Source organism: Eptesicus fuscus, chromosome 7 (genome assembly GCF_027574615.1).
Source record: "Eptesicus fuscus isolate TK198812 chromosome 7, DD_ASM_mEF_20220401, whole genome shotgun sequence".
In the NCBI taxonomy this organism is placed as follows: Eukaryota; Metazoa; Chordata; class Mammalia; order Chiroptera; family Vespertilionidae; genus Eptesicus; species Eptesicus fuscus.
The window spans coordinates 19117174-19141665 of record NC_072479.1 but is presented as its reverse complement, the minus strand read 5'-3'; the positions used below and the strand labels follow the sequence as shown (position 1 = coordinate 19141665).

At 43.5% G+C, this 24492-nt stretch overlaps 1 protein-coding gene across 1 annotated transcript in view; it reads right to left on the bottom strand.

Moving 5' to 3' along the window:
• Positions 1-289: 289 nt before the first annotated feature.
• Positions 290-24492, bottom strand: part of GALNT8 (polypeptide N-acetylgalactosaminyltransferase 8) — a 56217-nt gene continuing 32014 nt past the window's right edge. The window contains exons 4-11 of the mRNA XM_008143752.3: positions 19851-20034; positions 18931-19128; positions 18344-18458; positions 14938-15123; positions 11610-11747; positions 10945-11040; positions 9742-9906; positions 290-430 (exon numbers count right to left, since the gene is read on the bottom strand). Coding sequence (XP_008141974.1) covers positions 290-430; positions 9742-9906; positions 10945-11040; positions 11610-11747; positions 14938-15123; positions 18344-18458; positions 18931-19128; positions 19851-20034 — 1223 coding nt within the window. The remainder of the gene's footprint in view (positions 431-9741; positions 9907-10944; positions 11041-11609; positions 11748-14937; positions 15124-18343; positions 18459-18930; positions 19129-19850; positions 20035-24492) is intronic.

Below are 24492 nucleotides of genomic sequence, written 5' to 3'. Positions count from 1 at the left end.
CCAGATGAAGGAGTTTCCAAGAATGGCGTTTGATATATACAGGATCATTCCAAGGGAAGCTGGGTGAGGCGTTCTTGCTTCCTTACTCTCCCCGGCCAGGGCTCCAGGACACATGCACAGCCCTCCCGTCCCCCATCCTGTGTGTCGCAGGCAGAAGTCACGTTCGCTTAACACACACAAACATTTTCTTTCTCTCACCCGCTGGCACGCTGAACAGCATGGGGAGTAGAAGCCATTCAGTGGCAAGAACTGGTGTCTCAAACCTAGGCTCTCTGAGGATCGCTGGGTGCTAGTGGGACCCCCAGTTTCCGAGGGTGTGCTGGATTGTCCACACCTGTGTGGTGCAGGTCCGCAGCACAGGCACATAGTAACTGGAAACCTTCTTTATCTCCAGACATCGTTTGGTGGCCCTGTTTATGATGGCTCTTCCCTGGATGGGAAGAGAGACAATCAAGGTTATTGAAACGCCCTAGACGTGCCTCACCTCCCTGCGCCTCCACTCTCTGCTCTGCTCACAGAAAAGCTGGAGGGTCCCTCGGTTCCCTGCAAGCCACCCAGAGGACAGAGGAAGCAAAGTGTAGCTTCGGGTCACCCAGAGCTTTCTCTCCCAGCCCCGCGGTAACCTAATCATAGATCTGGGGTAAGCCCTGCAGTGCTGGGTTCTGATGTTATCGGCTGCCTCTCCTGAGATTGAGCATCAGGTCAGTGTGACTGGCAAGACATGATGCCCCTTGGAGAGCCATGACCGACCTTCCTTTTCACGCCTGCAGCTCTGAGCCTGTAACACCCATTAGGATTCTCCCTCCTTCTTCAGGGAGGCTCTGTGGTAGGACTGGAGTGGGAGCTACATTCAGGAATCTCAACCTATTTTCTCCATCACTCTGGGGGGCAGTTCCTACTTCTCCCCTGTGGGGGCTTCACGAGGGTTTTCTACTGGGAATGTTGCGGGCTTTAGAGATAAAAAAAATCTGTGTTAAATCCCTGCTCAAACATGTACAGAGAGGCCTTTGGCAAATTACCTAACCTGCCTTAGTCTCAATTTCCTCATCTATAGAATGGGTTGAGAAGTAATATTAGGGTTAAAGTTAGGTTTAATGTTTTTTGAGCATCTTGAGGCAGAGACCACATTCTCAAAGCCACATCCCTGCTCCCTCCCTAGCCCTCAGCTCCATACCTCTCTCCTCTTGCAATCACAAACTGCCCCCAACAGCCCCGTTCCCAAATGTCACCTGCCCCTGGCCACACTGGACTCCCTCCACCCCCACCTCCCACGGTCATCCATCCAGCATCACCATTCAAGGTGGTTCTCCGCTTCTTGAGCTCTTCCCATCACTCCCGCTGCTCCTGTCTCTTGGCCCCCACTTTCAGACAGCACAGGGCCCCCACTGGAGTGGACCCAGCCCACAGATGTGCCTAGAGCAGTCTGGCCTCGGCACTTGGCTTATTCCTTAGGGTTACTCCTCCAGGTCTCCTCAGCATGCTGTATGCCTTTCACTCAGTGCCTTTAGTTTTCACTTTGTTAGAAGACCCCACTTCCGGTCAGTCTAACCGCTCATCCCAGGGACATGGGCGGTCTCAGAGGCGCTGCCCTGCCTCTGTCTCTGCGGCCAGCAGTCCCTGTGCCTCAGCCCAGCCGCACTGGACATAGAGAGAGAAAAGCACTCTTCCTGTCTAACATCCTTCCTTTATTTCTTCCTCTTCGCAGCTTCCTTTTCTACTGACTTTAAGTATATCCGAATGTCCCAATATAAAAGAAGGGGGAAAACACCCTTAACTCTATCTTCCTTTTCAAACCAACATTCAGCGTTTTTCTCCCTTTTCAGAAACAAACTTCCTACGCAACGAAGCAATAACAAACAGTGGATAAAGCAATAACAAATAGTGGGTTCAAATTCTGTCTTTGAACCCACAGCATTTACTATGCTGTGTGACCTTGGGAATATTCTGTGACTTCTCTGTGCTTTAGTTACATCATAGCTAAAGTAGAGCTAACGATAATGCTTCTCTTATAAAATTTATGTAAAGACTAAAATAGATCATGTTTAACCCAGTGCCTGGTACATAATACGTACTCAATAAATCTTGGCTATTATAATTCATTGTGATCTTTCTGAGAGAGTCAATGATCTTTTTTCTATTTTCGAGTCATTTACAATTGAGATGTGTTCTGGCAGTATTCCTTACATCCTCTCTAGACTCTGGTTTCTTTTGCATTGTGTTCATCTGGATCGAATACATTTTTGCTTTGGTTTTTATTTGGGGGTGTTGCCTGCCAGTTTTAAAGAGATTTTTGTTTTTATTTATTTTTCCCTTTTACAAAAGGAATATATGCTTATTTTTTAACTTGGAAAACATATTTTTAAAATTAGAAGCACTCATGATGGGACAGCATTGCATATAAAGTTTTTATATCCTATACTTTAAATCTAACATTACATCATGTACATTTTTTCAATTTCATTAATTTTTTGAAAATATATTTCTTATGGATAGTTTGATGGTGATATAATATTCACTTCAAGGGATGAACAAAAATCTCCCATACTGTTAGGCATTCAATTGTTCCTAATATTTTGCCATGATAAATAGTAAGATATTTTCTATACGAATCTTGATCTACATTCTATATTATTCCTTATATTAAGATATTGTCTTAAAAGAGATTTAGTGCCTTTAAAGGGGGCATAATTAGTTTTGGGGTTCTGATCAGTGTTAGTGTTTTCCCTATAGAAAGCTAAGTTGCTTTCTGGAACTATTCCCACGGGCAGCTTGGGAGAGCACCCCCCAGAGGTCTCTTCTTGAACCCTGACTACAAGTGGTCTCCTCACTACCTCTCCCAGAGATTCTCTTGTCACTCCAACCGGAAGACTTCCTAACAATGACCTTCACCACGTTCTTTCTAAATTCAGATGTGTCTCTGTTCTAACTCATCTCTTCACATTGGGTCTCTTCACGGTCACTGGCTCCATTCTCTGTGGTCTTTGAAGGTCATAACCTCACCTGGTTGACTCAAAATGTTAATCATGAATTTGGAAGAAAACGAAAGGATTGTCTAGTCTTACCCACCCCCCTCAACTCTGGAATATATCTTTGGTAACTTTTTAGTAGAATAAATGTAGTTGTGTCTACAAAGTAAATAGAGCACAAAAGGGTCCCAACTTTCAATCAAATATCATGTTCATATCTGAAAGAATTGGGATAAGACGGTTATGAAAGGCTCAGATGGAATGAATTGACGTAAAACTGACTCGAAATCAGGAAACACCATCATCTACATGGTTGCCTCCCTCTTTGACTTCTGGAGTTCTTGGCATAGTGACATACAAAGGGATCCAGCCTGGATACCAGAGTGGTGGGCAGCTCGCCCACCACAACCTGTATTCTATCAGCAACTTCAGCCACCTGGGAAAATCATCTTCCAAAATTCTCTTGAAAAGGCAACCCCCAAAATGTTTGGGATGTCATAATTGTTTCTTTAGCGTATGTAATATCTTTGATTCCCAGGAGATTTTCACTTAAGTATAAATGTTAAAGGAACCAAAGACATAGTATTTGTTAAAAATTCTGCATATACTAGTATTACTGTTTTTAAGTGCATGCTATATTTAAGAAAAATTGTGTTACAGATTAATATTGTTCTACCAGCCCGGCCGGCATGGCTCAGTGGTTGAGCGTCGACCTATGAACCAGGAGGTCACAGTTCGATTCCCAGTCAGGGCACATGCCCGGGTTGTAGGTTCGATCCCCAGTTGGGAGCATGCAGGAGGCAGCTGATCAATGATTCTCTCTCATTGTTGATGTTTCTATCTCCCTCTCGCTTCCTCTCTGAAATCAATAAAAATATTTTTTAAAATATTGTGCTACCAATTTAAAAAGTTGTAATTGAATAATTAAATTTGTGATTACATGTTGAAATTTTACTGGATTGCAAACTTTTAAACACTTAAATGATCTTAAGAATTATTTAATTTAAAGTCAGATAATTGAATGTCTTAAAGAAAGTTTAATGTATTAAAATTATAAATATAGTCTATAATGTGTAAGGGTATTTATTAAATTGTAAATCCTCTTTAAAGTTGCTAAGAGAGTAGATCTTAAAATTCTCATAATAAAAAATATTTTGTAATTGGTGATGGATGCTAACTAAACTTATTGTATGTGTAATAATTTTGTAATAAATTATATAGTATATTGTGTTGTACACCTGAAATTAAATAATGTAATATGTCAATTATATCTCAATAATAAAAAATCCTATCTAATAAAGAGGTAATATGCAAATTGACCATCACTCCAACATACAAGATGGCCACCCCCATGTGGACACAAGATGGCCAGCAGGGGAGGGCAGTTGTGGGCGATCAGGCCTGGAGGGGAGGGCAGTTGGGGGGGACCCAGACCTACAGGCGAGGGCAGTTGGGGGGGGGACCAGGCCTGCAGGTGAGGACAGTTGGGGGGGACCCAGGCCTGCAGGGGAGGGAAGTTAGAAGTGACCAGGACAGCAGGGAATGGCAGTTAGGGGTGACCAGGCCTGCAGGGGAGGGCAGTTGGAAGAAACAAGGCCTGCAGGGGAGGGCAGTTGGGGGTGGGTGACCAGGCCTGCCAGGGAGGGCAGTTGGGAGTGACCAGGCTGGCAGGGGAGGGCATTTAGGTGTGACCAGGCTGACAGGGGAGGGCAGTTAGGGGCAATTGGGCTGGCAGGGGAGCAGTTAGGCATCGATCAGGCTGGCAGGGGAGTGGTTAGGGGGTGATCAGGCTGGCAGGCAGAAGCAGTTAGGGGCAATCAGGTAGGCAGGCAGTCGAGTGGTTGGGAGCCAGCAATCCTGGATTGTGAGAGGGATGTCCCAGATTGGAGAAGGTGCAGGCTGGGCTGAGGGACACACTCCCCGTGCATGAATTTCATTCACCTGGCCTCTAGTGAATAAATAAAACACTACAAATAACTCTAAACTTGTAAATTTGAAGAAAAGGGCTAATTTCCAAAAACCATAAACAAACAAAACTCAATCATCTATAACAATAAAAGCGTAATATGCTATTTAGACCAGACATCCTTCCAGACAAAGCCGGGGCTGTGAGGGAAGCCCGGGTCCCAGATGCCAGAGGGAAGCTGGTGCTGGCAGCCAGGGGAAGGAGGGCCTAACTCTTGCACGAATTTCGTGCATCAGCCTCTAGTCATAAATAATTATAAAAACTCAAAATAAATAATCTGAATAGCCCTGTACCATTAAAATTTTTTTTTCAATTCATTATTTAAAAGCTCCTGAAAAAGAATTTTTCCAGGCCCATAAGATCTCACTAAAGAAGTGTACTAAACATTTAAAGAAGGATTATATTGGCTAGAATTTCTAGTACTATGTTGTACACCAATTTAAGACAATCTCTTCCAGAGAATCTCTTCCAGAAAATGCCTCTTCCAGAAATTGGTCTCTTCTAAAATTTTTATCAAAAGGATAAATGTTATCAACAGGAAGAGTTAACACTTCCTAACTCACTCCATAAGGCCAGTACTAAAACCAAAGACTAAAAAAAAGAAAAGCTGCAAAACATGAACTATAGCCAACTTAGACACAAAAATCTTCAATAAAATACCAGCAATTCAAATCCAGCAAAGTATGAATAAAAGTATACACCATGACTAAGTGTGATTTATTCCTGGTACACAAGCCTGATTCGACTTTGAAAATTAATCAGTGTAATCCATTATATCAATAAGCTAAAAAAGAAAAAGCATGATCATGTCAATTGACACAGAAAAAGTGTTTGACAAAATCCAATTCACATTCATAATAAAACAAATGCTTAAAAAGTTAAAAACACAGGGAAATTACTTCAACTGCAGATAACATTAGCATCTACAGCTAATGTTATACTTAACGGTGAAATACTCAGTGCTTTCCCCCTACATTTGAACACAAGACAAGGATATTCACTATAATCACTCTTATTTAACATAGTACTAGAAAATCTAGCTAATATAATAAAACTAGAGGCCGGTGCACGAAATTCGTGCACGGAGGGGGTTGTCCCTCAGCCCAGCCTGTACCCTCTCCAATATGGGACCCCTCAAGGGATGTCCGACTGCCCATCCCTCTCACAATCCAGGACTGCTGGCTCCCAACTGCTTGCCTGCCTGCCTTCCTGATTGCCCCTAACCGCTTCTGCCTGCCAGCCTGATCACCCCCTAACCACTCTGCTGCCAGCCTATTTGCCCCCAACTTCCCTCCTCTGCTGGCCTGGTCACCCCTAACTGCCCTCTCCTGCAGGGTTGATCACCTCCAACTGCCCTCCCTTGCAAGCTTGGTCCCTCTCAACTGCCCTCTCCTGCTGACCATCTTGTGGTGGCCATCTTGTGTCCATATGGGGGCAGGATCTTTGACCACATGGGGGCAGCAATATTGTGTGTTGCAGTGATGATCAATCTGCAGATTACTCTTTTATTAGATAGAATAGAGGCCTGGTACAGGGGTGGGGGCCAGCTGGTTTGCCCTGAAGGGTGTCCCGGATCAGGTGGGGGTTCCCTTGGGATGTGGCAGTCAGACATCCCTCTCACAATCCCCCCTGAGTGAGGGGCCTGTGGTGGTTTGCAGGCTGGCCACATCCCCTGGCAACCCAAGCAGAGGCCCTGGTATCTGGAATTTATTTTCCTTCTATAATTGAAACTTTGTAGCCTGGAGCAGAGCCAAGCCAGGGGCTCCCTCCGCACGGCCCACAGCCATTTCTGTTGGGGTTATAATTGAAACTTTGTAGCCTTAAGCGGGTGAGCCTGGCCAGGGTGTGCGGAAAGCTTTGCCGGCGGCAACCCTGGCCTGCTCTCTCAAGCTCCATTCTGCAGCCATTTGTTTGAATTTGTTTACCTTCTATAATTGAAACTTTGTAGCTTGAGTGGAGTCTTAGGCCTGGCCAGGGCAGGCGGAAAGCTTGGCTTCCTCTGTTACCTAGGAAACCTTGCTCTCTGTGGCTGTAGCCATCTTGGTTTGGGTTAATTTGCATGCTCGCTCTGATTGGATGGTGGGCGTGGCTTGTAGGCGTGGCTTGTGGGTGTGTCAGAGGTATGGTCAATTTGCATATTTGTCTATTATTAGATAGGACAAGAAAAACAAATAAAAGTCATATAGATTAGACACTTCAAACGTGATTGTTCCAGGGAGGGGCAAGTGCAGGGTGGAGGGGGTCAATGGAATAAAAAAACAACAAAGGGGACATCTGTAATACTTTCAACAATAAAGATACATTTTTTAAAGTGATTGTTAAACTTGATAGGTTCATAGATAAAATAAGATTTGTGAGCAGAACATAAAAGCTTAAAGAAAAACTAGAGGTCTTTAATTTATAACTTTAATAAATTGAACATTAATATTTAATGAAAATAAACCTGGAATTGCATTTTCTACAAAAGGTATCATTAAGGACGTCAAAAACTCACATTAACTGCACTAGCTGCCAGATGCTCAGACATGCTTTGCTTGGTGACTACTATTGACAGAATGCTCACCACCTTGCCAGGCAGCCCATTCTTTTGTAGGACAGCGTAAGCCATTAGACCGTTAGAAATTCCTCCCCTTGCCCATTATGTTAAGTCAAAGTCCTTGACCTCCAACAACTGGTCTTAGTTCTGCCCTCCTGTAGACATTGAACAAGTTTACTTCCTCTTTCTCATGAACACAGCATCATCTTTTCTCTAGATTCGCCTCTCCTCTACCTCCAGGTCTGCCAATCTTTTATTTGTTCTGCAACCATTTCTTGAATGCCTGCAATGTTCCAGGTACTCTGTTAGGTGCTAGAGAAAACAACACACAAAACCCAGGCCCTGCCTTCCAGCCTACAGTCTAGTGATTAAAAGAAGCAAGTGAGTAGGCAATTAAAACAGACAATGAGACAAGGTGTAGAAGAGGGGCGCTGATAGCACATAGAGAATTCAGAGGAACATTTTGCATTTGGCTGGGTAAAAAGGTGGGAGGGGAGAAAGGAACACCCACAAAAGTGCTTCAGATAAGTGAAAGCATGGCCTTTCATAGAATTATATATATTTCCATACAGTTGGAGCTTAGAGCAGAAAGACAGGACTTACTCCCTTCCTATTCACTGATGTTGTCTAGTTAAGAGAGACTTCATCTAAGATCCAAAACCCCTTTGACCTTGTAAGCAAAATTGTGCCCATATGTGCATATATATGTTTTTCTTGGGATAGTCCATTCCCATTCTGCAGATTTCCAAAGAGATTATGAGCTTGAAGTTAGGAATTTCTGAGTTAGATTGTCCATGTCCTTTTATATGAGGTTCCTGAACCTTATAAAGTACCAACATACTCAGAGGTATGTCCAAAGACAAAGCATTGCCACGCTCCATCAGGACATCCCAATCCTGCCAGTGCGGCTTAATGCTGCCCTATCACACAGTAAATTCACACACAGACCAAGTCCCTCATGCCACTGTCATGTAAATGTGCCAGATTCCTTCCACCTTGTTCTTGCTCAATTGATGTTGAAGTTAAAGTCAGGACTTTTATATAGTCCCTGTCAAATTTCAGCCCAGTGCTCCAGACTCTCTGCTTAGTATTAACAATAAAACTGATCACAATGGCTAATCTATAATAATAAAAGTGTAATATGCTAATTAGACCTAACAGCCAAACGACCTTCCGGACATCATTCTGGGCGACCTTCCAGATGAAGTTGCAGCAGCAGGGGGCGAGGCAGAGGTGGCCGCCATGGTGGGTGGGGGCTGAAGCAGAGGAGGTTAGGGGTGATCAGGCAGTCAGGCAAGCAGCTAGGGGTGATCAGGCAGGCAAGTGGTTATGTGCAATCAGGCAGTTAGGGACAATCAGGCAGGCAGGAGAGTGGTTAGAGATGATCAGGCAAGCAGACGGAGGCAGTTAGGGACAATCAGGCAGATAGGCAGAGGGGTTAGGAGTGATCAGGCAGGCAGGCAGAGTGGATAGGGGCGATCAGGCAGGCAGGTGAGTGGTTAGGAGCAATCAGGCAGGTAGGCAGAGGGGTTAGGGGTTATCAGGCAGACAGGCGAGTGGTTAGGGTGATCAGGCAGGGTTACAGGCAGGCAAATGGTTAGGGCTGATCAGGCAGGCAGGCAAGCAGATAGGGGCAATCAGGCAGGCAGGTGAGTGGCTAGGGGTGATCAGGCAGGCAGGCGAGCAGTTAAGAGCCAGCGGTCCTGGATTGTGAGAGGAATGTCCGACTGCCAGTTTAGGCCCGATCCCACAGGTATCCCTGTGAGATTGGGCCTAAACCAGCAGTCAGACATCCCCTGAGGGGTCCTGGATTTCGAGAGGGTGCAGGCTGGGCTGAGGAACACCCTCATGCATGAATGTTGTGCACCGTGCCTCTAGTATTTATTAAATACTTTCTATGTGCCAGGAACTATGCTAAAATGCTTTACACACATTATCTCATTTAATCCTCCCAACCTATAAAGTCAATACTATTTCCATTTTATAGATGAGGAAACTGAGTCTCAGAGAGGGTAACAAAATTGCTAAATGTAACTGAACTATGATTCAAACCCAAATGCTATACCTGTTAAGCTATAACAGATTCCAGATTTTTTTCCCTTCAACACCCCACCTTAGTCAACAGACTCAGTGCTCCATACCCAGTTCCCTGTTTCTGGTGTTTTCCCTACACATTGTCACAAACTGAGTCTTTCTAAAACACAATGAAATCAAATATGAATCTCTCAGATTATATTTGAATACATCTATCCTTTAAAAAGTACACAACTCACCGGCTTAAAATCCCAATATATGTGTAGTCCATTTTGGGCTGCCTTGGAACATGGCTCCAAAGTGGGGGTCTCCCCACTGCCAGGGTCTGTCAGGCAGTTGTCCTCAGCAACTGCCTCTGAAATCAGTCCCATGTACAACTCCCCAGTTAGATGGTAGTAGACTTTCTAAAAGACAGCAAAGGGATCTGCTGTAGGCACAGTCTGTGGAGAGGCCCTTGACCCGGAGAGTGGACATAAAGACTGCTTATGGATCCTGTGGACACTCAGTCACCAGGGGGAGCACTGAATTTTCCTGAGTAACAAGCAGTATCCTGTGTTTCTTTCTCCCACCACCACCAGTTGATTTTAGGGAGATCAGGCATGAGGTGGGAGCACTAGCCTGCCTCCTTCCATGCAAGGAACCCAACAGAATCATGGCTTGCATGGATGAGGGAGCTTATCTTTGGGGCGGGGGGAAACGCAACTGAACTTCATAAGGTGTCATTGGAAGCCTCCGCTGTGAGCTTGTTGTCAGGAAACCTTTCAAATTCTCAATCTGACCCTCCCTTGCTCAGTGAGTTAGAACAAGTAAGTTGTTTTGTGTCACAGCACTTTTTTTGTTGTTGTTGTTGGAAAGTGGAAATGCTATCTATCCTGCATCCCTCAAGAGGTTCCTGTGAGGGCAATATGCAAAGTAACATGATAGATGTGAGTAGTCTCAGGGAAAAAGAAGTCCCCTGCTACATCTCCCACTTGGTGCCAGATCTCTCCTGTCCCCTGGAAGGACTCCCATTCCGCCAGGGACTCTCCTCTCTAGGCCCTGTTTCCTTCTTTATGGAAGAAGCCAAGGTAGTGCCAGCTCTCCACCTTCCCACACAAGGAGCAGTGGGGGATGGGGGTGGATGGAGGCAGTGGGAAGAGGGGAAAGGGAAACTGAAGGTTTTGTCAATGAAAATATTAGCATGGAGAATGAATGCAACAGCTCAGAGCCTTTCCACCTACCCTACTCATATCTGAAATAGAACTGCCCTGCCATAACTTTTTTAATGAACTTGGAAGTGCTTAGTTAAAAGTATAGGTTGGGGTTTCACCATGACTCATTACCCAGGATTCCCAGCTCCTGCCTCCCTGACATCTGACACTGAGTCAAAATCTGGCAAAGGTTGCTAGGGCTGAGCTTCAACAGACTCATCCTGTCCAGGCAAAGAAGATTGTGGAAGATACCTGTGGACTGTATTCATTACAGTAATACATGATGGGGGTCTTGCCTGTAATAGGGCCCCGATCCAGGCAGTCATTTTCATTTAGTGAGTTTTTTATCTGAAGGAGCAAAACACATGACAACATGATTGGAAAGAGTCCGAGAAAGAGAGCACCAAGCCGCCCAGACCCTGCATTTTCCCCAGTACTCCAAGGTGCCACGAATTACCAGCCAAAGGGACCAGCAGTTTGCTATCCTGACCGCAATTTTCTAAGCAAATTTCTAAAACAAATGCTGAAATGAGGCATTGCTGTGATCCCCACTTCCTGGGAATACCCGCCCACCAGGACCATCACAACATTTATATAAAGAAGTGACACCTACAGCCTCCTTCAGGTGGGTGAGGCCAAACACCCTGATTGGCTGAGAAACGGGAGAGGCAGAGCAAGTGCTGCCAAGTAAGGAAGCAGAGGCAGAGAGAAGGAAAGATGGGAACTGGGAAGTAAGAGATAACAGGAACTGAGAGGGCCCAAGGGCAAATCACTTGAGGAAAGAGTTGGGGGATAGGAAGAGAATCTTGGACAGGATGGGTTTAGGAAACCCTTTTCTGGGTAGTCATGTGATTCAGGTTTCATTGTCTGTTACAGTCAAATATTTAAAATCTGAAACGCAATTTCATAATACGTACTCTTCCATAGCCTACAATGTTGTGGATTGGCTTCAGGATTGGATAAACATTTTTCAGATACCAATCAAAAGTTTTACATTTCAGGTTTTCCCGGAGTGCCATTCTGGAAGAAATGTCTCCATAATCGATTCCAGAGTTCTGTAAGTAAAACATGGAGTGTTTCTGTGTAAATAAAACATATAAGTGTTTCTGTGTAATGTCCATGGCTCCATCAAAGGGTATGGATGATGCCTGAGGGAAGGGGGTATTTTTCCGATGGCCCGTAAAGTAACCTTTATAATGTATAGTTTTCCGGGGAAAGTGAAAAACGCTTGAACTTTAGGAATCACCTTTGGTTTCAAAGGCACTTGCAAGGCCTGTGTAGTGGGGTCACTCAGGTTTCTTTCTCATCATTAGCAAGCTACTGCAGACTGCTCCTGTTAGAGATCATATTCACATCAGTAAGACACAAAATGCTACTCATGATGGCCAGAAAAGGCTTTCAAAAGGAATATTCTGGCAGCAAGATTTTAGTGGTTAAATGGCATTTTCTAAAAGTGATATCTGTGGGGAATCAAATTGAAAGAATGTTTGAGCCCAGAGGCACAGCTCTGAAGCAGAAGATAGCAAATCACCCTGACCTCCGGTGGCAGGGACAATGTAGGGCCTTAGCCAAGAAGGTCATCCGCATTCATGTGCATCCAACAGGATTATAGTTTCTATTTCCACCATCTCACATCCTGCCTACCATGTTTATGTCATCTTAAGACAGTGAGTTCCTGATGTCCAACCCTGTACCATAAAGATTCCACCAGTAATGATGATGGATGAAGAACAAGGAATATAGAGGATTACTTGGTTTGAATCTTATCTCGGCCACTTACTACCTTATTACCTTAAACAAGGTTCTTTCAATTCTCTGTGCTTCAGTTTCTTCATCTGTAAACTTAGAATAATAAAAATAAAACCTACCCAAGGAAGAGTCTGCGCTTACTTCCTCCCACAACCACAACAAAACTACAACTAAATTATAGAACAACCACCCTTGAGAACCACCTGAAGACTAGCTGAACAGAACTCCTATAACTAAGGATATAAAGAAGAAGGATATATAGAGGGTAAGAGGGTCACAGATGCAAAATGGGTCGGCCTCACACCCACATGTGGTGGGTAAGACCTTCTCAGCTTTGAAGGTCCTCACTGAGGAGTGAGGGGTCCTGGCTCACACCTCACTCCCCAGCCCGAAGAACCAGTGCTAGGAATAGGAGTCCCCACAATATCTGTCTGTGAAAATCAGCAGGAAGTCCATCCAGGTGAGACAGAGGGCTGCTGTAGACCAGATATCCTTTTAAAGAACCCGAACGAAGACTCACTCACTCACACTTGCCCTAAACTCCAGCAAAGGAACAGCAGCTTGGAAAGCACCAGGGACATATGGGGAGAAACTGAATTGACTGGCTTCAGAAAGAGGGAAGGAGGGGCAGCTCTCTCATGGACAGAAGTACTGACATGTGCCATTACTCCTTTATTGAGCCCTCTCCCCACACCGCAGGCAGACACAGGTGTGCACTACATCTGAATCTCCATCAGCCTGGCTAACCCCAATTGCTCCTCCCTGGTGGTTCCTTGAGATCTTACCTCACTGAACTCTCTTTCAGCATGAATCTCTTTCAAAGGCTGTTCCTCACAAACAACCAACCTTGGCCTGAGCTGTGGACTTCCCTAAAATCCCTCAAAGATTTACAAACCCCAAACAAACAGTGGGTAGCCTCTGTTTGCCCTGCACCTCTTGCTAATTAGCCCCAAGCTTGGCATGAGTGGCAGTCACACTCGGGCCATAGCATAACTGGTCCCAGATGCCTCCAACCCAACAGAGGGAGCTACCAACCACCGATCATTTTGTAGCTCCTACCAGGTGGCCCCGGGCCAGGCAGGCAGCAGCTCACTTTGGCTAACACTGGAGCTCTTCTCAAGAGGCCCCCAAAATAACACACCCAATGGCCAGCTTCAGACCACACCAGAGCACCACCCAATTAGTTCCACAAATGACACACCACAAGGGCAAATTCAGCAGCACCAGAGCCCCAAATGAACCCCATTCTATGGGGTCATTCGCACACCATTAGGTTGTCGGTTGCAGTCATGGTCAGCCCTCACACCCAGTCAGCTTGGGGGTCAATCTCACCCACTGATATGCCAACAGAAATCAAGGCTCAACTACAACAGGAGGGCACACACAACCCACACAAAGGACAGCCCTGGCACACCCATCTCAGGTGACCAGGGAGACTGTGCCACTGAACCCATTAAGACACCTACTGTATAAGGTGACCCTCCCAAGATTGGGAGACATAGCAGATCCACCTAATACATAAAAACAAGCACAGGAGATAGTCAAAAGGAGGAGAAAAAAATATATATCCCAAATTAAACAAGACAAAACTCCAGAAAAAGAACTAAACAAAATGGAGGCAAGCAATAGAACTACCAAATAACCCAGCAATTCCACTTGTGAGTTTTTATTTGAAGAAATCTAAGACACTATTTTTGAAAAAAATATGTGGACCCCTATGATCATTGCAGCATTATTTGCAATGAAGTCTGAAAGCAACCTAAGTGTCCATTAATAGACAAATGGATAAAGAAGATGTGGTACATAGTCAATGGAATATTGCTTAGCCATAAACAAGAATTAAATCTTGACATTTGTGACAACATGAATGTACACAGAGGGTATTTGGGCTAAGTAAAATAAGTCTGACAGAGAAAGGCAAGTATCACATTATTTCACTTCTATGTGGAAAAGAAAAAACATAATAAATAAACAAATAAAACAGAAATAAACTCATAGATACAGAGAACAAACTGATGGTTGCCAGATGTGAGGGGGTTTGGGAGCTATGTGAAAAGAGGGAAGGAATTAAGAACTAAAAAATGGGCAGTTACAAAATAATCACAGGAATGTAAAGTGCAGCATAGGGAATATTGTAATAACTATGTACTGTGCCAGGTGGGTGTTAGACTTATCACGGGGAACACTTGGTAAGTTATGTAAGTGCCCAAGCACTATAATATATACCTGAAACTAAAATAACATTGAATGTAAACTGTAATATAAAATTTTAAAAATACATAAAATTAAAAATAAAACCTACCCTCTAAGTATGTTGTGATAATTAATGAGTCTGGAACATAGTATTACTTCATAAATGTTGTGTCATTATCATCACACCATCTGGACTTTACCCTTATTCTTTAGGGCTGGGATGACACTTTTGCTGTATCCCTTCCCATTTCCCACCACTACCACCACCTCCTCCTCCCGGTCCTATTCAATGCCATGACAAACCTGGAGTGGTATATTCCAAGCCAGGTAGACCATGTATTTGTACTCATCCATCCAGATTTCGGCTGCTCTGAGAGCATTGCGCCTCATGGCAGAAGTCAGTTCCAAGGCATAGGGCTTGTGATGTCTCTCTACGTGAGCAATCCGTGAGCAGGGCAAGACCTCAATTCTCCCTCCACACTGCCACACCTGCAAGAGAAGGGGGGGGGGGAAATCGTCTGGACAGTCTTGGCCCCATGGCCAATAAGTAGCATTGCTTATGGATGCACAGAGACCAACATTTTGGAGCCATGTTTTAAAGAATGTAAATTCAGTCCTCCCACTCCCATCTTCATGTTACCTTCCAAACCAGTTATCTAAAACAATCTTCCTTAGAAGTTTACCAACCTCTTCTCTCCTGTCATTCCGACAGTTCCAGAAATCCTACCCACTTTAGGAAGTCCTTCTGAACAAACCAAAGGAAGGTCTGTTGTGGGAAGTCACGGCTTGCCAATACTTTCATGAGAGTGCACCGAGGAACACGGAAGGCCGATGGATCTTGAGCGTTAGCAGGGCTGACGCTAAGCACCGATTGTTTGTGTTGCGATAGTGGTGGCTTGATAGCCTCCAAGGAAATGTTTACTGGACCTTACTGATCTTTCCTGATCTTTATTGACCTTAGAGAGACAGTCTGTCTGCTACCTGTTTGCCATACTTTACTGAGGGCAAGATGTGTATCTAAAACTAAATAAAAGCAGACAGGACCCAGTTTTGGTGTGTCTCTTCAAGAAAGAGGTGCCACCTGGCCCCCAATGCCTTCTAAATTCATATTTCTTGTATAGCATTTTCATTTGTGTGTCAGCCCCTCCTTCAGATCGTGAACCCCACTGCAAAGGTCGTGGCAATCTGTCCCTGCTCGTTTATCCTCAGGAAAAGTGCCAGTGTCCTGAGGAGGACCAGGCCCTGAGCTAATCACACTGGAGTTAGTGTCCTATGACCCCTCCTGGACCTGCGTGCCAGATATTATGCGATGTGATAGACAGACCCACAGGTGGCCCACAGGATCCATGCCGCCTCATCTTAATACCCTTCCTTGCTCCCCTCCCCTTGAGTGTGGGTTTGTGATCTTCTTCTAACCAGTAGAATATGGCAAAGGTATGTACACAATTACATGTGTGTGATTACATTACATAAGATTGTAGTGTCCGTCCTGCTAGGAGATGCACTCTTTTGCTGGCTTAGAAGAAGCAAGCCACCAAGTTGTGAGCCACCATATGAAGAGTGCAAGAAACTAAGGGTGGCTTCTAACTGATAGACAGCCAAAACCTGAATGCCTCCTCAGTCTGGAAGACTTCAAGGAGCTGAATGCTGCCAACACCAACATGAGCCTAGAAGCAGATCCTTCTTCAGTCAGTCCTCGCTGAGAACTCAGCCCTGGCCAACACCTTGACTGCGTATAGGTATGACCATCTGACCAGTGCTGGACAATGAAATACAATATGCACAATTGCAGGTAGAACTCGTAAAAAAAAAAAAAAAGAAAGAAAGAGAAAGAGCATACTCTCTCTTTCCCTACTTTCTCTTCCTGCTAACTAGAATATGGATGTGATATTGAGTGAGGCAGAACCACAAGATGGGAGAGTTTCGGTCCCCATCACCCTGGAGCTGCCATCTCAATCCTGAACCACTTACGTTCAAAAAGTTATGGAAGAAAAAATTAATTTCTATCTTATTTAAACCTCTATTATTTTGACTTCTGTCCCAAAAGCCAAATAAGAATTCTAATTCATATCTTCATAAATCATTTCAAATTATTTATTACATTTTAACTGCACAATCATTCTTATGAGATAGTTAAAACAAGGACACTTCTCTTCATTTCACAAGTGGAAAAACTGATCAAGACCACCAGGCAAAAAAGCAATAATTCTCTCTGCTAGAGAATGGTTGTGGCTTAATGGAAAACTCAGACAGGGACTCAAAGTTCATTTGTTAACACATAAATGTCGGATCTTGATTGGGTCCTAAGTGGGTGCAATATGTGGCCTTCAGTTTCAATTGGAAAGAAACTGAAGGGAGTTGGACAGAATAAGCTTTATATAGGAAATTACCTTGTTCCTCCAGAAAACACAGTGGGTCAGAGGTCACTTTGACTCAGGCAAAGAATTTTGGAGCTGGGAGGTGCGGGGGTGAGCATTTTATAGAAATGGGGAATTAGCAGAGCCAGGATTAGAACCTAGGTCGGGCATTTTTTACAATGCCATCCTGACATCCTTATTATTATTTTATTATAAACTCATTATCAAGTGTAAGCCATATGTCACTCACCATGCTAGGTTCTTGGTGCAGCAGGTATGGCTTAGGGAGTTTGTATATGGCCAGGATAGCACCAACTTTCTAGTGGAAAAGTAGGATTTGGAATTAAGATTTGCAAGAGACCTATTCCAAACTGATTGTGATGTGTTGAACTTATTGGCCCCAGTTCTCCGTCACTTCATTGTAGATAGAAGATACGCCCTACCCCTTGACTTTGGGCTTGACCATAAGATGTACTTTGACAAATTTAATAGGACAGAAAAAAAATAATGCCCTAGTTCCAAACTGAAGCCTTCAGAGTCACCTCAGCAAAGCCAAGCTGGAGCAGAGAAGAGGCATCATTGCTGAGTAGCCAGTGCACAGGAAGTTGGTCAGAACGAGAACTGGTTTGAGGATTTTATTGCTGTACAATCCATCACTGGCTATTTGTCCTAGACCAGTGATGGGCAACCTTTTGAGCTTGGTGTGTCAAACTTCGCCAAAAAACTGAGCATAACTCGGGTAGTGTGTCACTTTGAGGAAAAAACATTATTTCGCAAATGTTTCATCCTCAGGAGCAGCAAATGTTTTATCCTCGGCATGCGGCCGCCTCAGCGGCCGCGTGTCATCAGAAATAGCTACGTGTGTCAGTGCTGACACGCTTGTCATAGGTTCGCCATCACTGTCCTAGACTAAACTACATCTCAGCATGACCTATGCCATCATGTCAGCTGTTCTAGCTGTCCATTCAGAAGCAATTGGGCTACCCACACATCTGTATCCTCTGGACCCTCTACCCAGTTTCTCTTTGGTATTATAGAAAGCTGTCTGCCAGAGTTGTTTGATTCTAGGAGATGCTTGAAAAATACCTGGATTCCTCAAGACAAGGGGGAACATCATCTGCTGAGCCTCAGTTTTACCCTTTTCCCGATAAGTCCCAGATTATATAAACCTACATCAAAAAGACGCCACTCCTGAAGTCCTCTTGCCTTTCTCTAGTGACCTACAAACATGAGGATTTGTCCACCTCTTGAACCAATGACACTCAGCCTTGTTTCAGGATTCCAGAGATACTACTACCCTCCTATTATTTTCCCTCTGCTTTGTCCCATAAGAAGAATGGAAATGTACCCACCCTCAGGCTAAGTTCCACATTCTCTCCTCCATAGACCAGCATTCCACCATCCACAGACCCGATCTTTCCCAGGAAGAGCCTGTTGGCTGCCAGGATGCCCATGATGGAAGGACTCCTGTGGAACACAAAGCAAGAGAATAACTAACCTCTCCATAGTGAATGGGTTAGGAGGGAGGTGAGCAGTAAGAAACACAGTCATGTTTTGGCCTTTGAAACTCTACCCAGACCTCTTATCCGTAGGGTTTCCCTAAGCCCTCTAGCTGAACTAAGTGTGTGTAACTTTCCCTCACCCTCTGTGTTGTCATAACCTTTCTCAAGGTCTATTAAAAGTACATCTTTTTCATCTGGATATCCCTACTTCATAGCCTCATAAATGCTTAAAATGGCCCAAATGTTTTCTAAAACATTTGCTTTATTTTGCCCTCAGATAGCCCAAAGTGTCTGTGATTTCTTATCTGGGATCAGCGGTTTTTATTTTTATTCTCTGTCCTTCATTCCTTTCACTCTTCTTCCATTACTACCACCACACACTATTCATTCTTGGCTTACCATGTGCTAACCATGTTCCTGAGACCTCTCAGACTTACTTCATTGGAGCAGTGACATCATCCAGATCAATCCAGGCCTTTGGCAGTGAATCATAACGGCACCACAGTTCCCAGTTAAACCCGTCAACTGCCAATGCATACTTTTCTAGTTTAAAGGTGTCAAAGTGAATGTTGTCAAACACAGGAGACACAATCACAGTGTGGTCTTCCTGAATCCGGGCCAAGATGGGCTCTGCCCTAGAAGGGTGTGTAACAAACCCAGGTTAGGTATGTGGGTAAGCAGCAGGAGCAAGCAGACAAAGGTGCCCCAAGCACCTTGCCCTGACATTAAGCACTGTCTTCATTTAGACTGAACTGGATGGTGAGAAGAACGCTCCAGAGTCCAGAAAAGGTCTGCAGCTTTTGGGATAGCTGGGATGCTAGCAGCTGACTCCTGTCAAAAGCATATTTGAAATTAGTATCCAAATACTACCCCTGAGCTACTCTGAACCAGGACCATCAGTATTCCACCTGAGTTTACATTACCTTTGGACTGTCCTGTTTCCAAAATGATAACTCTTTACTACCTGATTCTCCACCTTCTCCAAAGAACACAGCTCTCTTTATGTCATGTAATTTCAGAGCTGGGAAAAACCTTAGGAATTACCAAAAGGTAATCTCTTCTGTGTTATAGATAAGCACATGAATATCAAGTTAGATGACGTGATGTATACAAAGTCCCAAAGTATTATAAAGTCAGGGTTGGGTGCAATGTCAATACACCAAGCCCACTGTTTTTGCTCCAGCACTACCCTTAGCCAACCAAAATCCTCGAGTAAAAGCATCCTGTCTTTGTAGCTTCCCTGTGTTTAAGGTCTGATGTAGGCTTTCCCCATTTCCACACTATCCTGTCTTATATTCAGCATGACAATATGTCCTTTCTCCCCTTTTTCGGAAGAAGAAACCATCTGGAGCCTTACCACCCAGCGTTCACTTCAATATGAGCATCCAGGATGGCTACCACGTCAGCTGTGGCCGCTTCCCGGCCAGTGTTGCGGGCTTGAGCAAGACCTTGTCTCTTGGTATGCCGTACTATTTTCAGTAGTCCTGGATACTTCTGGTTGTAAAGCTTAATATGCTCATCCAAGTTTGCCTTTAGTTCTCCTGCCAACAAAATACACACCTATAGAAATTCTGAATGTAATGATGAATTTGGTACTGAAATTTAATACTATTCTATAGCTAGTAGTGATTGAACTATCTCCAGGTTAGGATGTTCGATTCTACAACCTTGACTGTGTCCCCTGCAGCTTCCTCTCTATTCCATCCTCAGGCTTAATAGCACCATTCTAATCTCTTCTCCCTCAAAGTTAAACTACCTTAGAAATTGCTTACTATGTGCCAGACACTGTTTTACAAGGTTTATGTATACTGAAATTTTTTTAACAAGAATGAGTAGGACAGCCCTAGCTAGTTTGGCTCAGTGCATAGAGCATTGGCCTGCGAACTGCAGGGACCCAGGTTCAATTCCGGTCAAGGGTACGTACCTCGGTTGCAGGCTTTTGACCCTGCAGGAGACATTCAATCAATGTGTTTCTCTCTCACAGCAGTGTTTCTCTCTGTCTCTCCCTCTCCCTCCCACTCTCTCTAAAACTCAATGGAAAAAAATATCCTTGGGTGAGGATTAAAAATAAATAGATAAATAAATAGTATGTTTAAAAAAAAAAAAAGAATGAGTAGGACAGACCTGATCTAACTAAGATAGAAATGTTGATGGTCAGACATTGCAGAGACAGCTCACAACATCTCCACAACTAAACACTCAAGATTTTTCTAAAGAATACATAAGCAACTGAAATTGTTTTGTCTTGTGTTAGCTATTCCTACTTGGCCTACTCAAGGGCCAACTGGGACAGAATGCCCAATTAATCCCTTTTTAACTTCCAGCTAATGAGTATATCCCCAAAATTATGCAAACAAGATTCACTATTCCAAGATTGCTGATAGTTTTCTTTCTCTCCCTTTCTCCTCTTTTTTTATAAAGCCTGTCTATGCATTTGTTCTTTGGGTGAGCCTACTAGTTGACTTTCTCATATGTATAAAGACAACTTACATACAAATCACTAAGCAATGTTTAAAATATCTAACCAAATGACTCCCTGATAATATTAATTCATTTAATTCTCAAAAAATCCTATGGGGAAGGCACTTCAGAAAAAACTGAGGCACAGAGAGGGTAAGAAACTTGTTAAAATCACACATCAAGTAAGTGGCATACCTGAGTGTGAGCCCGTGTTGTTTTTAACCACCATGCCATGCTGCCTCAAGAACTATGTATGTATGTACTGGTTGGATTTATCAAGATTTCCCTCCATCTCCTCTCCCCTATTCACACCCCACAATGGCCAAGAGATTAGATTCTTTCTGGTTTCTTTCTCAGAAGAAGATTAGATTTGTGAATCCTGGAGTAGTCAGGACCTGGAATCAATACCGACATGACTATGGTACTAAAATCATACCCATTTTAGAACTTTCCCTATTGCACTCCAGGATGATGAATCAGTAATTCAAGGTGTTAAAGAGAGCCAATGGACCTGAAGGCTGTTTGCTCCTATTGAAAAAAATAAAAGATTGAAATTCCCTACATTCACTCTATCGCTAATTTTATAAAGTAATCAGAAGGGGTGGATTTTTTTTTTTTTCTTTTTCTGCTTTTGCTGCCACCATGGCATCTGTGGAAAAGCTTGTGGTGAAGCGGGACAAAAACAAACAAAGAAGCAGGCTGTGGAGTTCACCTTTGTCTTCACTCACCCTGTGGAACATGGAATCATGACTTCTGCCACTTTTGAACAATTTCTTCAAGATATAAAAAGTGAATAAATAAGTTGTGACTCAGTAAAGGGTTGCAACTATTGAAAGGAGCAAGAGCAAGGTTGCCATCGTTTCTGAGGTTCTTTTTAAAAAAACAAACAAACATATTTTTATTGATCTCAGAGAGGCAGGGAGAGGGAGAGAGAGATAGAAACATCAATGATGAGGTCGGTTGCCTCCTGCACACCCAACACCAGGGATCAAGCCTGCATTCTGGGCATGTGCCCTTGTCTGGAATTGAACCTGGGACCCTTGAGTCCACAGGCTGATGCTCTATCCACTGAGCCAAACCAGCTAAGGCCTGAGGTTCTTTTTTAAAGAGATATTTTAAATATCTCACAAAAAAAATATTTGGAGAATAATCTATGAGATTGGTTGCATGTGGCAAAGAGAGTTGGGAATTACATTAGTTCCAGATAAACCAGGATGAAGAGGAGAAAGATGAGGATCAAAATTCATTTATCTGGCATATTTTGCATGAGTTCTTGAATTAACCTTGGGAACCAAAATAGTGGGGGAGGAGAAATAAAAGAAGGGGTTGCTAGAGACTCTGGATATCTAGACTATAATTTGGGCTCCCTCACTATCTAATTCTGTCACTTCCCATTTGGGGAACTCTATTTCCAAAACTTAAAGAAGGCTGGATAACATGTCAGTACCCTTCCAATTCCAAAGTCCTATGAGTTGTAGATTTCCAGTCACCCTTTCAGAAATAATGCCTATAGTCCAACATAAGAATTAAAGACCCTTCAATGGATCTTCTAAAGTAAACCTGTGTTTCCTTCTCAGTCTTGCTCTCCCATTGATACTCCCCCTACCTCAACCCCCAAAAGATTCTTTATTTCAGGCTGGTCAGCTCAGGGTGCTTCTGGCTTCTGTATCTTTGCTCACATCTTTTTTTCTCTCTCTCTCTCTCCACTCCCTATGTAGCCCGACCAGAGCCGTTCAGTCTTCCTTTGTTTTCTTTGCCTTTTCAAATCCTACCAAGCTTTCAAGTCCCAACCCAAGGCCCTTTCCTCCAGGAAGCCTCCCTAAGTCACCCCAATTACTTCTCTGGGATTTCTTACACTCACTGACAGCTCACTCAGTTTGACACACTACTTTTCAAACATCGAGTTGTCTTTTCACAGGCTTGTCTTGCCTTATCAATTAAAATGGGAATTTCTTGAAATCATTGACATTCTCTTCCATGCATAATGCCTGGCACATGATAGAAACTTAATAAATAGTTGTTGATTATGGAATTTGCCTAAAACTGGGGAGAAAATACAGGGCTCCACCTACATTAATATAATTTCTGAAAAACTTAGATTAGCTTCATTGACTTGAAACACTTGACCTGATGCAAATTAATGTTTACATCTAGGGAAATAAAGGAAGGGGACACTCCTCTAATACCAGGCTGTGGCATTTCAATAGTACTACAAATGATACTGAGATAAGCAAGGAGTACAACACTGGCTAACATTTATTGGGAGCAAGCCCTGTTCTGAGGACATTACAAGTGTTATTTAATCCCCAGAAAGGTCCTATCAGAAAGGCAGTGTTATTTCCCCTATGTTGCAGATGAGGAAGTGGGGAATAATGTAGCTGAGTAACTTACCCTCACAGTCACATGAGTAAGTTTATCTTGTGGAATGCATGGTAGAGACTTCCAATTATTTTTCTCAGTGTAGCACAAAACAGATTTTTGAGTTCTGTTCAGTGTAGGCCCAATCTAGCTGATGTTTCCATGGTTAATGAGAGAGAAATTGATTCCTGTTCCAGTGACAACAAAGAACGACTAACAATTCCCTCTTCTGTGCCCATCCAAAAGATTATCTCTATGGAAAACACAAATGAACTCTCAACTCAAGTGAGAGGGATGCATTATATGATGGGGGCACACTGGGACAATCAAGGACTATGTTATGTGTCTACCCTATGTTTGTAATTTTGTATCTTTAATTTCATTGGTTCACATGAAAAAGTCTTGAATTATTTCTTATCTCTCCTCATGGAATGTAGACTTATAGAATCTTTGATTTTTTTTTTTCATAGAAAAAGATACCTTCAGAGGCCCTTTACCATAGCCCCTGCATTTGCCCCATGAAGAAGCTGAGTATCAGAGAGGTAAGATGACTTGACTTGCTTCAGGTCCTCTCAGAGAGCCAGGGAGTGGAGCCAGGTCTTCTCAGGTGTCCAGAACAGAGGTCTTTCTAATTACACTCCTATTTCTTGCTTGAAAATCAGGTATGCAAGTTGATATTAACCTCCATTTCCAGAAATGAATCAAGTCAGCCATTCTCTTTTCTTTCTTTTTCAGGTGGAATTTTGCTTGGGAATTGTACCGCCTCATTTTTTGTGCAGTTATATTGGAAGGACAAGAAAGGAAGGTATTTAAAACATGCAAAGAATACCTAGCTGGTTTGGCTCAGTGGATAGAATGTCGACCTGCGGACTGAAGGGTCCTGAGTTCAATTTCGGTCAAGGGCACATGCCTAGGTTGCGGCCTTGATCCCCAGTAGGGGGCGTGCAGGAGGCAGCTTATTGATGATTCTCTCTTATCATTGATATTTTTCTCTTTCTCTCTCCCACTTCCTCTCTGAAATCAATAAAAAATATATATTTTTTTAAAAATAACATTAAAAGGGGTATGGAAATCAAAAAACGAAGGTTTCAAAGGTCATTTGTCTCTTCTCCTCTGGTGAAACAGCCCTTAATTTGAAGCTGAAATAACCTGTCTGGTACTTAAAGATCCTCAGAGAGGGA